This window comes from Acanthopagrus latus, chromosome 14 (assembly GCF_904848185.1).
Source record: "Acanthopagrus latus isolate v.2019 chromosome 14, fAcaLat1.1, whole genome shotgun sequence".
Taxonomy (NCBI): domain Eukaryota; kingdom Metazoa; phylum Chordata; class Actinopteri; order Spariformes; family Sparidae; genus Acanthopagrus; species Acanthopagrus latus.
Genome location: NC_051052.1, coordinates 20267721 through 20286133, shown reverse-complemented (window position 1 = coordinate 20286133; position 18413 = coordinate 20267721). Strand labels below are relative to the sequence as shown.

Genomic DNA, 18413 nt, shown 5'->3' with positions numbered 1-18413 from the left:
CAGCTCAGGAAAACATGATGCATCCAGTTCAGAATATTTTTAATTAAGGCTTTTTCAGAGAAAAAATAAACTCCCACACACTTTCAGCTTCACTGGCAATTAAGTTTAATGACCACAATGTTTCGGTGCTCAGACCTTCAGGTTACTTTGGATCCAGTGTGCAGGAGTTTTTTGTCAGGTGTGCAAAAGCTGCACTGTGTAATTACGACTTTTCAAAACAAGTTTACATCTTCTGGGTGTTTTCTGATGCAGCGTATGATCTGCTGCTTTCTACTGTTTCCATATATTTCCGGCATTTCCTGACAATTAAATTAGTCATATCAATTAGCCAATCACTTATTTTTAGGTGGTTTACCTGCGTTTACCTGTACGTACATGTTAATTTAGTGTAAAGGTGGTATAAGTCCTGGATTTATCTCTGAACTAGATGCACAACCACCTCCAGACAAGACATTTTTGAGAAAAGTCCACATTTATTTTCCTCTCCTTCCGTCTCCAGGGAGCTGCAGAGGGAGCTCATCATGTTAGCTTGCAGCTTCGGGAACAAACAGTGTCACCGTCAGGCCGTCGCCTACATCTCTGACTGGATCTCCAGCAACAAGAACAGGTAAAAAAAAAAAAAAAACACCCACATATACACACTTGTCTGTACTGGTGGAGCTACAGGTTGCTGCGGGAGTGTACAGAAAAAATAGTAAAAGACAAGTGAATTATTCTATTTGATTGGACGGTGCAGCTGTGAGAAGACTGTGGACTCGTTCTGTGTGCACTTGTGAGTTCAGTCGGATCCTGAGCCGAACACAAACACTCCCACAGACTCTCGTTGCATCTGCTGCTCGCGGCTAACGTCTGTACAGTTGGTTTACTGGCTGTTTGCGGCGATTAAATTCAAATTTTCCAGCTGTCAGATTCATGCAAATGGCACAAGGCTGGAAATCTGCGTCTCTTTCCATCTGCACACCTTTAGGTTTGAATATTTTACTCTCAGACACTCTCGACACTCCCGACACCGAGTGACAGAAGTTCTGCTTTGACTTTTTGTAAACTGTGAAAGGTAACAGACACAACATCTATGATCCGTTTGTCTTAGTTTCTTTTCTCCCTCCTCCTCCCGCTAACTTTTTCTCTTTCATGTGCCGCTGGCTCGTTCACTCCCTCCCTCAGTGGGATCTGCAAAAATTTGATTTCAAACAGCAAGTGAAATAGAAACAGATGCTGGTGTGTTCTGTAAAGGACAATGGGGAGCCGGTGATAAGAGACGTGCTTAAAATTAAAAAACACTAAATCAAACACCGTCTCTGACTCCAGCCAGCTGATCTTTATGAATGGATTCCTGGAGACGAAGTTCTGCGAAGGAGCAGCAGCAGCAGATCACGTCCTCGGTAATATCCAAAAACATGTTAACATGTAGGCTGAACGGTAAATATTCCTCCGTTTCTCCCGGGCGGCTCTCGTGACGACCCTTTGGCTGTGTGTTGGGAAAAGCCCTACTTTCCGCTGTGGCCTTTGAGAACTTGAGAAGCAATTTAAAAATGCTCCACGCTCGACGGTGAGAAAGTGCAGGGTGAGTCCACATTCATGCAGGATTAATCTCCCCAGGGAAGATTTTTTATTAATATTTCATGCTCTATTCAGTGATTTTAATCCCTTCTGAAGAGCACATGTATGTGGTTTCCCTCCCCGTGCCAGCGTATTCATTTCAAAACCACTTTTTTTATCAAAAGGCTCTTATAATTGGAGTCTCATCAGTAGGAGGCTCATCCGACCTGTCTCCACGACTACCGAGGAAAAAGCGAACGAACACGCGGCTCTGGACTTAATTTAGCACTCTCGGTTCATTAGTTCTGTACTTTTCAGTGATGTGTATGAAACTACAGTTACAGTGAGCTTCTCATGTGAATGAATCAAACAGCAGACCTGCGTCACACCTGCGTCTCTTCTGTGTTTAAGGGTGTCAGGAACCACCTGCTGCACTGTGACTCAGGCTCAAATCCTGCGCAGAACAATGACTTTAATTACAGCTTATATTTTAAGGCCCTCATCCCTCTGGTATATTAATCATGTCCCACTGGGTTTGTATTCCAAATTAGCCGTCTAAATGGTCCAAAAAGCTGTGTTTTCAGTCTCATCCAAGTGTGGCTGCAGCCATTGATGGATTAACCTGGTAGGGGGTCCTGGAGCAACAATGAGCTGCTGGGTCCCGGTAACCCTCCTTCCTCCCACTGCCATTGTGTTCAGTGTGTCTGTGGTGGAGAACTACCTGGGCCCATGAGCTGCTTTCATTGAAGTCATTTAGTACCGTGCAGCAAATTGAGTACAATTTGGAAATAATAATGGAAAATGCAGATTATGTGATTTCTGCTACGTGGGGGGGGGGTCTCCTTATCAAAACACAGAGATCTGCTGAACTAAGGGGGGTCGGTTCAGAGCCAGAACTTCTAGAGGAATAAACACCCAGAGTCACATCAGATCCGGAGCTGTTTACCGACAGCAGGAGAGCTCAGAGACTTTTGGATTAAAAAGTGGATTTATCTTCACTCCTGTTAATCAGCCTGACTGCAGCAGGTGACCTTCATCATGGTGTTGACGCTCTGCTGACGTTACAGAGACAGAACCAGAGTCTCTGGTGAGTGCTGAGTTCAGTCAGAGTTGACCTGAATGAATGATCCAAGGACAAAACCGCTTCGCTGCTGGTGAACACGTCATCAAACATGAAAATCTATCTGACGTGATCGAGGGACACATTTCACACGAGGTCATTTCTTTGCTTGATGTCTTCATGTTTCGTCATGTCCCCCGAAGTCTTTCCTCATTTTCTGTCTCCTGAAAGTACCGTGAGTAAACCTGTGGATTTTTCTGATTTGAACTTCATGTTGTCGTGAAGTTTGGAACATACGTTTCTCTTCCCCTGGTGATGAACTTCAAACATTTAATTGTCAAATCAAAACTCAGATTTGTCAAACGCTTTCACATCACAACCAACTTTAGCTGTACTTTCTTTTTAATGCTAATTTGAAAATATTAGCATGCTAAAAGCCCAAACTTAGAAGTTGAACATGATAAACACTGTACCTGCAAAACATAAACTTCAACATGTGAGCACGAGTCCATGATTATCCATGTGAGTTACGTCTCTGAATAAAACACGTAAAGTCTCCCTTTTTGTCTCGCATTTTGCTCATCGATCATTTGTCATCTGCTTTCGTGCTTAGTGAAGAGTCACGCTTCTGAGTTGGACACTTCAATTGGCTCGGACAGTCGCCCTCACAGCCAGCCGGAGCGTCTGATTCAGAAGGCTTGGCTTTGAGCTGTGCTGTGGACCCAAACTGGAGCCACACAGGAGCTTTACCGAGCTCAAAGCAGAGACGAAAAGTTGCTCTAAGTTTCTCATCGGGACAAAGAAAGCTACAAAGATGTGGAGAGGATGAGAATCAGTGCAGCGTGACGCTTATTGGGCATTATTTGAGACTTATTTATGATTCTGGACAGGAACTGCCATGATGCAAATCATGTTTGGCAGGAAAATAAATGGAAATCCCTGGAAAAAAATAAAAGAGAATGGGCTTTACTCACACACAGAAGAAGATCGGAGCTTCAAATCACTTTTAACACAATCCAGTGTGGAACTTCTGTTTTATTTTGTGGGCTAACATCTCCCAGTATGGTGTATGAAACAGTTGATGAGTGATGTAAACAATTAGCTGAGCTGGTGCTGATTCTGGAGATGTGTGAAACTTGATGATTGGGTTGATTATGACTCCTCCAGACCTCCACAACCTTATTTTTTTGCCTTGTTACGTACGTGGAGGACACACTGCTCTCTGCACTGGTAATGAGTATTGGCATTGGATATAAATCATGAGTCGAGGAGTCGTTAAATACAGCGTGGATCGACTTTCAACAGATTCATGGCTCGGCTTCACAGGTCCAACATTTTGGACCCAATCCAAACAGACCCATAGAAAACCAGCATGTATATATTTATTTATGCCGAGGCGAAAAGGGACCAAAAGAAAAGTTGAAAAAAGCCCAAATGTAAATCAGGACGGATCCAAGAGACACTGACTCTGGTGGTGGTAATTTATCCTGCTGCTGCTGCTGCTGCCCTCCGAGCACTGATAATTCAAATCACCAATCAATAATCCCTCGGGGTGAATCTCATTTTATTTTAGAAACAGAACAGCGCGGTGGGAACAGCCACTCTCAGGTAAACTACTCATGAACCTGACACGAACGCAGCCTCCCGCTGCTGCTGTCCAGTGTGACTGACGTCGGCTGTCAGAGCTGCCAGCAGCCATGAGGATTTCTTAACTGAACTATGACCTTTTTAATTCTGTCTGTTTAAAGGATGTGTGATGTTTTGATCCAAACAGACACTGTGAATAATGTATTTCTCATCTTAGCTGAGGTGTGAAGCAAAAAGAAAATATCGCTAATGATGATTAAAATATCGGTTGTCGGGTTTTTGTAGCCCGCGGTACGAAGCCTCGTTTTGATCCACTCAACACTTCCTGTGTCCGTTTCAAATTAAAAGCCCTCTAGTGTTTTTCAGTGGATAGAACCCCCTTCAAGGCTTTTATTGTGAAACATTACCAGGAATGTATTCAGAGAACTTCTTTTCTCCAGCTTCACTCAGCTGAAGTCTTGTTTTATTATTCTGATGTTGAACTTAAACGTAAAGTGACAGTTGCGGACTTTGGATGTGGGGTTGTATGAGGTCCTTATCTCCAGTCAGTGTGTTACCTGCAGTAGATGAACGCCATCTCGCCAAGGAGGACAAAGACGTATCTTAGCCATCTTAAATAAGTCCTACCTAAAATACATTTATACAGTTAAGTGTACATGATGTTTTTAACCATTTTTGGTCTGTTACGTTGCCGTTAAACAGCCTTTTTCCTTTGGCACTACTTTCCCTCAACCGTACAACGACCATATTCCTGCGCACAGGTAGATTGTAACACAGGTAACGCACCGACCATGAATAAGCACCTCAAACATCCCCACATCAAAATACACAAACTGTCCCTTTAATCTCCTACAAGAAGACAAACTAAGTTGAATTTCTGTGAGAAAATGAAAACATGACGTGTCGCAGTTGTCCTGGTGGACTGTAATCCTGAGCTCTCATTACGTTCCTCTCTGAATAACGTCTGAATCTTGTGTGACATCTAGTGGTGGAAGGTGGTTTTGCAGGTCCAGTTGGGTCTCAGGCTCGATATCAGACTTTGGGAGTTGATTTTGAAAACTCTTTTTCTCAAATTGCCCATTTATGCCCTGTGAGCACCAGTTGTTCAGGGAGTAGAGACAGTAGCTCGGGTTTTAAAATGGACTAACAGACCTCAGCCCTGTAGCAGCAGAACTGAACCCTACATGAGGCTGATTAAGGGGCGAGTATCCTTTAAAGAAGCTGCCTCTCAGATGGTCAAACAGCTTCAGAAACCCCCTCCGGTGTCAGATTAGTGGTGTCTGTGTCTGACTGTAACGCTCTGAATCCGACAGTCTGGCTGGATTTCAGCTTTAGCTCTCTATTTTACAGCAATCCACAGCCATTAAAAACAAATGGCAGCTCATCTCAACAAATGGGTCGATTTTGATCATTTGGTTGGGAAATTCTACTGTTTCTGGGCTGACTGAGGCAAATCAAGGTGAAGGTGTCATGATCAAGGTCAATATCGGGGTTCTGTTGGACCTTAAAGCAGATGAAACACGGCTTTGTGGCTAGTAATTGGTAGATTTGATTATCTTGCCACCAAAATGTATCATTGGGGGTTAATTTCCTCTTCGAGGTTGAGGTCACAGTGCCAATCTGTGTTCAGGTCTTCACTGTACCTTTATCCTTGGAGAATCATTTCACCTCCATGTCTTAAAAAACACCTGAACATAACAAGTTTCACTCAGTCAGTTTCTTCTTAAACGCCTTCTGTGCACTTTCAAGAAACTTCTTCAAACTGAGAAGAACTCGCAAAACCCTCGCGAAAAACATTTCCACACATTAAATTTCAGACGCCGCGTGTCTTATCAACTAAATCCGGCCAGCTGCTTTTAATTCCTCTGAGCTGTGCGGCTGACGGGACAGCTGGTTGTGAGATAGTAACGGAGTAACAGAGGTCAGCGCGGATCGAAAGTGAAGATGCTTCATTTGGCACGTCTGATATCTGGTGTGAATCTGCAGTAACAGTGTGAGTTCTGGTCACAGTCACGGCACAGCAGTCGGGCTTTAATTACCTGACCGGGTCCACGTTCCTCCGTCGGGCGCTTTAAATGTTTTATCGCTCTGAAAAAGAGTCAGAGTGACATTTCGACTGCGGAGTCGGACGGACAGACGGAGCAGATGGTGAGGAGACATGTTTACTGTCAGGACGGGAGTTTGATGCAGGCGAAGCATCGAGTGGGAGGAGGAGATATTTCAGGAGAAAGAAAGAGCTTTAGGACATAAAACATCCTCTACAGACTGCTAAAACACACACACACACACACACACACACACACACACACAGAGTCAGTGTGTTAGTTAATGGGATCAGAGCCATCTGGAGGTTTCCAGAGACTCTGCTCCTCCATTTTATATTCTGCAGAGAAAAACTCCACATTATTACTGTTATTTTTATTAGTAATAACAGCCGAGGCCGGGGAGGCACCAGAGATGAGGTGGTCGATAGCAGCAGCAGAGCTGCGGCGGCCGCAGAAGACGCAGTCGCACTTCCTGTTTTACACGATACATCACCTGGTGGAAGCTCCGCCGTCACGTTATCTGCTGCAACACACCAAACACACACACTCGAGGACACAGTGTGATGCTGAGAATGAGAAGGACTTTGACGCCACCGTCAGCAGTAATGTGGAAGTTAGCCAGTGTGTGTGTGTGTGTGTGTGTGTGTGTGTGTGTGTGTGTGTGTGTGTGTGTGTTGAGGCTTGCTCTTAAGTGGAGCATCTCTAAAATGATTTCCCAGGTCGGTGAATGATGTAATTGTCCCTGCATCACTCACTCTGCACACACACACACACACACACACCCTCAACCACACACTCAAACACACACAGACACACAGAGACACACACACACACACACTCAAACACACACAGGTTGTTCAGTATATAATTTCTGCTGCCAGCTGAGCACACTGTATTATGATGAAAGTTTTTAGTTTTGGTTTACTGACAATTTAGGTCAAGTACACTGACACACACACACATACACACACACGCACACACACACACACACACACACACACACACACACACACACACACACACACACACACACACATACATTATAATGTGAAGGAAATGTTCACCTTTTGCCTTACTGATGATTCAGGCCAGCAACCAGCTGGGGCACCACGGAGTGTGTGTGTGTGTGTGTGTGTGTGTACAATAGTTACCTGTAGTAACTCCAGTTCTATGAGTATCTGCTCCTGTAGACATCAAGATGGCCGACGCGTCTCTTCTTCCTCCTCCTGCATCCTGAACATCCAGAAGTCAGACTGGTCTCCTGGGTCGGTCTGATGTTTGGATCTTGTGTCTTTGCAGGATTCCTCCCAACATCAGAGACATAGTTTACTGCACCGGGGTGAGCCTGATGGACGAGGACGTGTGGGAGTTCATCTGGATGAAGTTCCACTCGACCAACGCCGTCTCAGAGAAGAAGATCCTGCTGGAGGCTCTGACCTGCTCCGACAACATCTTCCTCCTCAACAGGTACAAATCACAGCGCTGTTCAGTTCCTGTCTTCTTTCATACATGTGGCGTAAAAGTTCAAACAGCTGCTTAATGTTTGGCAGGTAAGACACGGCAGAAGGTGAGCAGGTACAGACAAAAAATGTTAATTAATCTATTGAATTTAATGCCAAATTCACAGGAAGGCACCAGTTATTTAGAATTTGCTGCAGCTGTTTCAGAAAGTTGCCTTTTAATTTTCTCGTCTAGCAAAATCTCTTAAAATCTTGTGATTTGTTAAAGGAATCTTGTGAGTCTTCTTCTTGAACAGAAGGACACTAAATCTACTATTTGGAGTTGGTATATTTAATATATTACAATATCACTTCTTTACAAGTTTTGTTTCCTTTTCCCAGAGAATAATCAGCAGTTCTTCCTCCAGAGTCCCCAGAAGTCAATAAAGTCTGTCTTTGTCTTCAGTTTCTCTACAGAAACTTCCTCCATTGTTGTTGTGGTTTTGCTCAGAGTTTTACTGCTGACCTCACTTCACTCCCGGATAATCTTCCTCCACAGTTCATGTGCTTAATTGCATCTCACAGAGACGCTTACACATTAATTTATGAGGACACACAACAGCGCCGGGAAAGAATGCAGCTATAATTTATCTCGTGCCAGCGGAACGAGCAGCAATCACAACACTGATATATTATCACGTCAGGAACTTGCTGTGGGGAACGTATTAGCAAACCGTCTGCTGTTTACTCATCCAGCAAACACGGAGCAACATTATCATTCATTTTTAGTCGTGTTTGTGTCTTTAAGTCCAATATTCACGCCGCCTTTTAGCTCTGTGTTTGGTCTCCACCACCTCCCGAGGGAAATATCAGGCCGTGAAGCTGCTGAGCGCTCCGTCATCGTCACCTGCTTCAGTCTCTGACGGCGTCTGTCTGCTGGGCAGGTAGCGTTCAGAGGCTGCCGGCTGGAAACAGCTGCTGCTGCCGGAGATTAATGAGAGCTGAGAGACTGAAGCAAAACAATAAAGTTGCAGGTTGTAAAATTAAAACAATACTTTGAGAAACAGAGCTGAGAGGAGCTGCAGAGTCGGATGGCTCTCTGGGGTTTTGTCAATACGAGCAACCTCGTGCATATAACATGGATGCATTTTTAATACAGGAGTACAGATGAGTGCAGCTTTATGTCATCAGCCTGAATGTTCTCAGTAAGTCTGTAAGAGGTTTATGGTTCAATCCCATTTCCAGCTCCGGCCCCTCGTGTTTTGAACAGAACAGAGTTAGAAGAGTTACTGTGATCGAGTCTTTAACTCTCATAAGTTGGATGTTGAGGAGCATTTGAATAAAAGCCTCGTTCAGCTGCATCACACGTGATAACAACACTTTAACAACACTTTGACTTCAGGGAACAAAATGCTGACTGTGATGGATTTTTTTTATCAAACTGCAGCAAGTTTCAGCGTCTGTGGTGCAATGAAAGAGAAACAGAAACGTGCAGTTCAGCCCGAGGCCACACATGTACATAAATCTGTGTGTGTGTGTGTGTGTGTGTGTGTGTGTGTGTGTGTGTGTGTGTGTGTTACCAGCAGAGTTTTTATCAGGTCCTAACTGCCGCTATCTCTTGTTGAGAAAAATAACAGCAATGGATCTCACACACACTCAAAACTGTACAGTGAGACCGATTGGTGTGTGTGTGTTTGTGTGTGTGTTCGTGTGTGTGTGTGTGTGTCAGGTATTGATTTTCCAGCCACAGTAAACTGTTCTGCAATCAGAGAGGTAGTACTGCATGTCCAGATAGGAGCTCACACACACACACACACACACACACACACACACACACACACACACACACACAAAGATCTAACAGCCACGGCACAGACGCACACTGATTGGTCACACAGGAAATGGGTTCAGCACAGAGGGATTGTGGGAAAAGGGAGAGAGAAATTGATTTGGGGAGTTTGATGAAAAGACAGCCGCTACAAACAACACACACACACACACACACACACACACACACACAGATATAATAAACAGAGAAGTGGAAACAGTCAAAGAAGAAGAAGAAGGTACAAACTCACATTAATTTGTTCGCTCGTCCGAATTATCAGGATTCTGCCAACAAACACTTCGTGTCATTCCCTCAGTCTCCCCACACGCCCGGGGTAATCAGATTACAGGCGCTTATTTAGGTGTGGAGGCTCAGTTTCAGAGGAGTAATTAGTGGTTTGACAGAATCACCCAGCGGCAGAGCTCCGAACTACACAACAAAAACTGCAAAATGTCAGTTTCCATCAGAGAACTTGACCTTTTCTGCCTGTTTTACATAAATAGATCTGCAGCCTTGTTTCCTTTGTTTGGCTTCCTGACAATAAAGACATGAAAAAGAAAAATTTCCTTCCAGATGGACAGTTTCCCTTTTGTTTCTTCTTTTTTGGTTCACTTGCAAACCTCCGAGTTCTGTTCTCGACTAACGCCTCTCCAGGTGTCACGATAAATGCACAAATCTTAACATTGTTGCATACTAACAAACATTAACATGGTAAATTAGCATGTTAGCATTATGAAATATCATCGTTCTTGTAAGAGTAAGATCAATGCCTGTATTTTAAGGCTCATGCAGCATGCTAGCATTTGTTCAGGAGAATTTGTAGCATGCTAACATGTGATAGACTATGTTTGTTTACCAAACGTTGGGTGGATATGGAAGATGCTAGCAAAGCAACACAGTGAATAGACAAATCCCAACATACAGTCTGCACAGGCTAATGTTATAATATAAACATTATTATTCTCACATTTCACCCAGATAAATAAAACATTTCAAATACAGATATAAGCATGTAGCTTTTATTGTTTTGGGACGAGGAGGATCTTCAGTATGCTAACATGTGGTAGCGCTCACAGGAATTCCCCATTATGGCTCCATTTTTAAACATTTATAAACAACAATGTTACTTGGTTTATGAACTCGGATGTGTCTCTGTGTCTCCCAGGTTACTGAACCTGTCTTTGACCTCTGACCTGGTCCCCGAGCAGGACGTGATCGACGTCATCATCCACGTTGGCAGAAACCCTCAGGGTCGAAACCTCGCCTGGAGGTACTTCAGAGAAAAGTGGGACGTCCTCAACGCTCGGTGAGCGACCGAAAGAGTCTGTCAGTCCGTGTTTAGGATGTCGAACGTGACCCAGCTAACTCTGTCTCTCTGTCTCTGTGCAGCTACGGTGAAGCGCTGTTCATGAATTCAAAGCTCATCGGTGGAGTCACGGAGTTCCTGAACACCGAGAAAGAACTGAATGAGGTAAAAACACACAAACATGCATCATAAGTGAGTTTAGGGTTTGGCAGGCAGCTATATGAGCTCGGCTAACCGGGCTAATCCTGCTAGCATGCTTCAAATGGTTTGGGACCGATACAGCAGATCCTACTGAGATAAATCGATACCTTTGTTGCAGCGAATTCTGTTTTCTGTCTCGCTGTCACGCCACTTCTCAAACAAACCCGGTTCAGATAATAGACTTTATACGAGGAGTACGAGGATCATCTGAGGGAAATGTGTCAATGAAAATCACCTTTAGATATAAATACAGCCACTCCTGATCGACCCATATCGATTTCTGTCAGTCTTATCTGTGCACATTTCGAGTACATGTGTTCGTTATCCAGAGAGAAACACATAATGGTGTCCTCGCTCATCCCTGTTATTTTCTGTAACACAGTGGTTTTCATGAAACTCGGAGGTGATTTTCTGAAAGGAGAGGGTAGAAATGAGAACTAAAATGAAAGCAGAAGTTTGTTTTTAATCCATCTTCCTAATGCTCCCAACACCACATTTTCTACATGCTGTACAGGGTTGTGGGAGTTTCCGAATCAAACTCTCACTATTCATTCCTCCTTTGTGATGAATACTTTTGTGATGAAAGCATTTTGTTTCTAACACTTCTGTTGGTATGGTAACGAAAACACTGCCTCAGCGTGGGCTGCAGTGTCTGTGAAGCCTCCGAACAGAATCAGCAAGAATTAAAATGGGACCTCCGAATACAAAAACTGCCTGAAAGGAAGCGGCGAATGATGCGCCTTTTATTTCTACTCTCACAGTGGAAAGAGAACAGAGGGTGTAAGTGTAAGACAGAGGATAATTAGGCAGGAAGAGAATAAGGGAATAGATAGAAGAGTGAACTGAAAGTAAAGAGGAGCAGAGGAGCGTCCTTAACAATATGAACTGCAGTAAAGTGAGTAGAGGGGATGGATTTTCACCATTTCGCTCCAGTGAATCTGTCAAACTCTGACCAACACTAAGTTTCCTCTTTAGTCTTTAACTTTATTAATTCTCTTTCCTTTAAAGTTTCTCTCTGGACAAAAAAAAAGAAACTTTCTTCTTTCACATCCCCGACCGCTCGCTCTGGAAAACCATTTCCTCAGTGGCCTTTAAGACGAAGCTCCACTTTGATACTTGCTGGAAATGTTACCTGTAATTGTGAACCTTTTAAAGACAACCTTTTAAATGACAGTTTAACTTTAATTCACTTTCTTTTGCTCAAATGTTACAGCTTATTGAATGTCGTTGAAAAAGAAAAGTCATCTCTTTACTAAAACATCTAGCAGCTTTTAGTTTTTGACCCTTCGGCTGTCTGACGATGTGGTTTTTCACTTTGTGCTGGAGTTAGAGTCACGTTACGTCCCAAAGTATGCCGACATTCTTTCATTGGGGTTGATGATTGATGATAATTCAGAGTATCTCACCCGACCACTGCAGTGAACTCCAGGGATCAATGTCATAAAAAGTGATTCAGGAATAGCTGTTATATGAGTCCGAGACCAGAATAGATCACATCAACTTTTGGTGTGGATCCAAAAAATAGGGGACGGATCCAGAGTCTTTTCTTCAATTTTGCAAGATAAGATCAATGTTTTAATGTCTTAATAATGTAATACCAAAGATGGTACTCAAACAGAATTATGGGCAGGTTTTTGTGGATCTACCACATGGTGGTTGGGACACGATACACCAACCTGAAGAATAAAAAATATCTTCAAACTTTGTCTGTTATTTCCTTGTTTCTCTGATCTTGGTGTCACAGTGGGGTTTAAATTTCCTATCATCTTCTTTCTTTTCATTTCCTCTTTTCCCTCCATTATTTCCCTCTCTGTCTCTTCCTTTCCTGTCGTTTCTTTCCTCAGTTAAAAGAGTTCATCCAGTCCAGCGGCGTGGGGGCGGGGCCTGCGGGGCCTGCGGGGCCTGCATGGCCGCGGGCGCTGGAGATCGTTGAGGGCAACGTACGCTGGCACCGCCTCCACCGGCGGCAGTTCTACCAGTGGCTGCGCAAACCTCCGAACCTCGGCTAACGCTGCGGCAACTAGCTAGAGGGAGGCGACTGCAAACTGACTGCTAAGCTAATGCTAACGCACTGCTAGGTTACAGATGCAGTCAGAGAGAGTGAATGAAGAGAAAGACTGACTTGACTGGTCGTTCAGCTGGTTTCTCAACTGGTTTTGCTTTTAAAGAAATTTGCTTTCAAGCTTTTTTATTTCAGAAGGATTATTTGTGTGGCTGATGTGTTTAAACTGGTTCTCCGCGCTGTAAAAAGTAGACAACTTTACGTGACTAAAGGTGCAAGCTAGCTAGCAGTCACTGCTTCAGTAAGTGCAAGCTAGCAACTAGCCTCGTAACCTAAACATTGTGATTATGATCAGAACATTATTGAAATTAGCGAGATACGATATTACAGCAGCAGGTAACAGTTGGTATGGTCACTTCTTGACTTAAGAACCAGACCTGAAGTTTATTTATCAGTAATTTTTCTTTAAACTACAAAAAAAAACAACTTTATACATCAGCAACATGCAGTTTAAACTATGTGGACTTCCTGACGTACATGAAATACTGAAAGTTAAGAGTGCATTATGGACTCACGTCTGAACAGAACAGAAGCATCGACTTTCTAATTTGATTCTGAAACTGAGCCGAAATTAAATCAAACCAGGGAAAACATCCAGACCAAACTTTATCCCACTTAAAGGAACATAAGAGAACGTTTAATTGACTGACTGAAGATCAAGCTTGTGTTTTCTGATCCAAATTCCTCTTCAACCAGCGACCCAGAACATTTTAAATCGGACCTTCGTGTGTTCTCTGCATGAAACCAGCCGACAGCAGGAGGCAGATCTCCCAGCAGTCAGCAGCATGTCGATCATCGAACAGAGCTGTAATTAACACTACATGGACTCAGTGTCCTGTGATCACAGCACTCAGAGGACCATTCAAACTCATTAACCCTCCACAACATTCAAACTGCTTCAGCCTGAATTTTAAAAGCAGCTAGGCCTTTTTTTTTTCCTTCTACTTTTTTTTTATTTTTATTTTTTTAAGATCAGAAACTACAGCAGTTTGGAGAACATCAGCAGGTTTGGGAGGGTTTGCTTGGACCCTCCTCAGAACTGTTCTCTGAGTATTAAAACCCAGATTAGCTTCAACATTTTGCTCTGAACCACAGCGAACATCACATGTGGGAGGATTACTGACAGGACTGATGATGTCGTCTGGTTTAAAACAGCCTAAAGTGAAAAACTAAAAATGATGATGAATGATGTTCTCACATAGTAGAAGTATAATGGAGATGAATCCTGACTGTTATATACAATAAGATTCTGATACATTTCATAGTCTCCTATGTGAGACGTTATCATCTGTGCCGTCCATAAAGACTTTTGACTCGTGCAAAGAGGAAAAAACAAACAATTACTGAAATATATGAAATAATTAAAAATCTAGGAGGAGTTTGTTAAAGTGCAACATGTTCAAAACCATAAAAAAGAAGCACAAAACTCATATAATGTATAAAATCAAACAGAATGTAATATTGTGTAAAGTTTTATGAGTTTTTGAGCATGTTTAGCCCAAAAGAAAAGGCAGAAGAAGAAGAAAAATAATATTTCCTTCAGCTTCCTTCAGTAGGGTCGTTACCCCTTAAGCCTTAGGAGGTCTTGGAGGAGTTTGTTAAAGTAAAACAAGTCTAAATCTGCAAAAATTAGCATTAAATTCAAAGTGGATGACTTTCTGATGGATTATGGAAGGTAGATTTTGTTTAAGTTCTAAGTGTGATACATGTGTACCAAATTTATTGATGTAGGTGAAAGTAGTCCATCAAAAATATGATTCTTTTGGAAGAAAAATGATTAAAAAAGAAATACTAATAACAAAGGGCCTTGACACTGTTCATGCTTCGGCTGTCATAATTATCTTTTGAAAGCAAACGGAAAAAAGGGGCAGCACAGTCAGAAGAAACTCAAAACAATGGACATTTTGTAAAGCTGAATGGTTTCAGATAAAAGAAATTTGATTTTAAAAAAGACAACAAAAAACTTTGATTTTACTACACAAAGAAAGGCAACATTTTCTTTCTTGCCAATTGTCTTTCTTTGGTTTCTTATCACACATCTTCATCCGAACTTTCAAAAGTTGTCAGCAATCACTTCCTGCTTCTTTTGTTCCATTTTCTTTCTTAGTCATAAACTTTGTAGAAAATTGAGATTACAGAAAAGGACGTTGGGGTCGACTGACACAGTTTTATGTCAAATGAATAAAGCCTTGCATAATGGAATGTTTAGCCAAAACTATTAAAACTGTCAGTGGACACTGCAATTCTGATTTATCTGTAGGACACAAAGGAAAATTCAGACAGTGAAACAACAGAAGTTTTACCAAAAACAAAAATAGAGAACAACTCAAGTTAGTGACCCATAAAACCTGAGAAAGTCTGACTGAGATTAAAAATAAAACAAATGAAAATTAACAGATCTCTTTGGTTTCACAAAGCACAAAACCAGAAAGTTGTGAGTTGAATGAAGCACATCGGCCACGGCTCCTGGACAGAAAGATACTTTTGTTTTTAGCCAGTCAGTGGTTAGATTTTAGTCAATCCCTTTTCTGTCCCCAGATTTACAGATAAATGAGTGGAGGGTTGTAAAATCGGGGCGAGGAAATGGCTGACGAGACACTGGAGACTCTCTGGGTGCGATTGTATGCAGATGATGTGACTTTTTACACGAGACTGGTCAGATGGCGACGTGACAGATAAAGTTCATCGTCAGTGGACTTTTACGGTTTGTGTGACAAGACTGGACATATGTGAAGGAATTTATAGCATGACAGATTCTGCAGCATGATGGATTCTGTGGTGTAAAGTCCCACAAATCAGCAGGACGGTAAACTTCACAGTGGATTGATTAAATTTCACAGCCTGACGGATCTTTTAAGGCGGTAAATATAGCAGATTGATGGATTCAAAGTCTTCAGCGGACCAACAAATTCTACGATTCGAATGATTTATTGCCGAGATGGATGGAAGTCGATGGACAAAAGTCTCCACACTTTGACGGATCTGACGGATTTGACGCCGCAATGGATTGTACAGTGCAACAGAAGGTTCTGCGTAAAATTGTTCTTGAGCGGTTGGACAGAAAGTGTGACGGACTTGACAGGTCAACAGGTTTTCCAGCAGCATGGATTGTACAGTTCAATGGATTCGACAAGGTGGATTTTTACAGGACGATGGATTTTACAGGGTTTGGATGTCTGTTTTCTCTCTCAACGTTTTGGACTCAGTGACAAACGAGGAACTTGAAGTTGGTAGAAAAACGCATCTGTGTGACTTTTCTTGGGGACCAACCTGGAAACTTTTAGGTGTTTTTGGAGGAAGGACTTAAAAAGAAACTAATTAAATGTATGAACTGAAGCGTGGTGCGTTGAACCTCCATCCTGTTGAACGGACTTTTTGAAGTTATTCCTCTTCTGTTAGATCCGGCATTGATGTTAATAATTGAGCCATATATGAATTAATGGGCCTGCCTGCTTCTATACACAGTGTGTCCAGTGATGTGTGTGTGTGTGCGTGTGTGTGATGAAGATGATGACGAAGATAACAGCAGCACTTGAAGGCTGCTGTGACAGTCGTGATAATTAAACATTGCTATGATTATGATCAGGACGCAGGATGGTGGCAGATTTGACGATGACGGTCGAGTCAGTAATTATAATTGTTGATGATGTGAAAAAGCTAATTAGTATTATTATGATTATTATGCTAATTATTCAGTATTTTCCTGTCAGGGAAATTTACTTTTTTTTTTTTTTTAAGAAAACACAACAAATCTGCCCCGTGTACAAACAGTGTTAATCAAACAGAATACTTAAAATCAAAATGTGGAACTCGAGGATGTTAATGCAGAAAATGTAAAGAGTGTTCATGATGATTATAATCATAATGATGACGACGACGACGACGTGGGACCAAAACCTGACGGAGACAGGAAGTTGCAGAGCAGAGTTTAATCCTACTTCCTGTTTGCACTGCTGTGGTTTCCTGTGTTTTTTTCTGATTGGACGATATTAAAATGGTTAACCTTGAGTGTGAGCCGGTCTTTTTCAGTGATGAGGAAGCAGCCGTGTCAAGTTTCCGAGATTCAAAAGAGCTTCATCATCAGTCTTTTTAATATATTTACTCGAGTGTTTCACTGCTTCAAACCGAATCCCACTTACTGCTGAACTTATAATCGAGGTCACATGTTGAACCGTGTCCAGGATGGTTGCTGTTCAACACTGATGTCCATATGTGCTCGTGAGCCTCAATCTGTTTACGTTCAGCCTGCGAGCTGCTGCATCCCTCAGAGGACGCCGAGCATTTACAACATGAGATGATAAGTCAGAGAGTGAGGGAGCAAATGTGACACAAACATCACCGTGTTCGTGAGCATTTCATGTCAGACTTCATCGGCGAAGTTGTGGCGGTTTAACAAGGCGACTCCCACGATCCCGCTGCGCTCCGTGACGTCTTTTGTTCTCGCTGTTTTGCCTGAGAGCCCCCCGGAGGCACAGAAATTACATCCTCTGCATTTAAATAACGAAAAAATACATGAATTTTAAAAAAAAAAATGGCTTTGATGTTATTTTTGGCTGCACTACAGGATGACTCATTACAAGTAAACTCTTCCTTTAAAGTCCATTGTTAAAGCCAAAAGTGGTGAAAACAGGAGTGTTGTTAGAAGCTGTAGAAGTTTAAAAGTGTACAAACAGTTTTTCATGGATCCTGTTAGTCGAGTCTGTCGCCGTGGAAACGATGTGAACAGTCACATTTCCAAAATATTTCACAAAAAAGATAAAAAAAAAACCTGTGAGCTCTCGGTATTTAACTCCAGGGAGGAAGAAGCCTGAACAGACTGTCGGGATTCAAACCAGCAACCCTCCAGAACCGTGTGTGTGATGTCATGTGTGTTTGTGTGTTTGTGTGATGTGTCTCTGAACTTCATCTTCAGTGATGAATGACTCCATTGGTTTTCCCAGGGCATCATGGGAAATCTCACCGCTGATACACACTGTGAGTTTACACTGTGTGTGTGTGTGTGTGTGTGTGTGTGTGTGTGTGTGTGTGTGTGTGTGTGTGTGTGTGCGGGGAGATTAATGGGAGTCAGAAAGGATGTGACAGAGAGAGGAATGAGCTCGACAGATGATAGAGAGAGAGAACGAGGGAGATAAAGGAGTACTTTTGGTGTTTTGTGAACAGAGAAGAGACAGAAGAGAGTCGGCGTGGCACTTTAATAAATTGAATCTGGATCCGATGAAGGGATGAAAACGGACGATAACACGACAGGAAATGAAGAGAGAGAGGAAGAGGAAGGACGAGAGCTTGATAGTGCTGTCAATCAATTATATTCACATTCATGACGCTCAAATTTCAGCCAGTTAATAT

General features: G+C 42.5%; 1 protein-coding gene across 2 annotated transcripts in view; it reads left to right on the top strand.

Moving 5' to 3' along the window:
• The window catches only part of trhde.2 (thyrotropin releasing hormone degrading enzyme, tandem duplicate 2), a 180046-nt gene that overhangs the window by 136417 nt on the left and 25216 nt on the right, over positions 1-18413 (top strand). The window contains exons 16-20 of one of the 2 annotated variants that reach the window (XM_037121443.1): positions 500-607; positions 7531-7698; positions 10664-10804; positions 10888-10969; positions 12850-17075. In XM_037121443.1, the coding sequence (XP_036977338.1) occupies positions 500-607; positions 7531-7698; positions 10664-10804; positions 10888-10969; positions 12850-13014 (664 nt within the window). In that variant the 3' untranslated portion in view covers positions 13015-17075. Of the gene's footprint in view, positions 1-499; positions 608-7530; positions 7699-10663; positions 10805-10887; positions 10970-12849; positions 17076-18413 lie in introns of those variants that run through there. The other variant, XM_037121441.1, reaches the window with a different exon arrangement.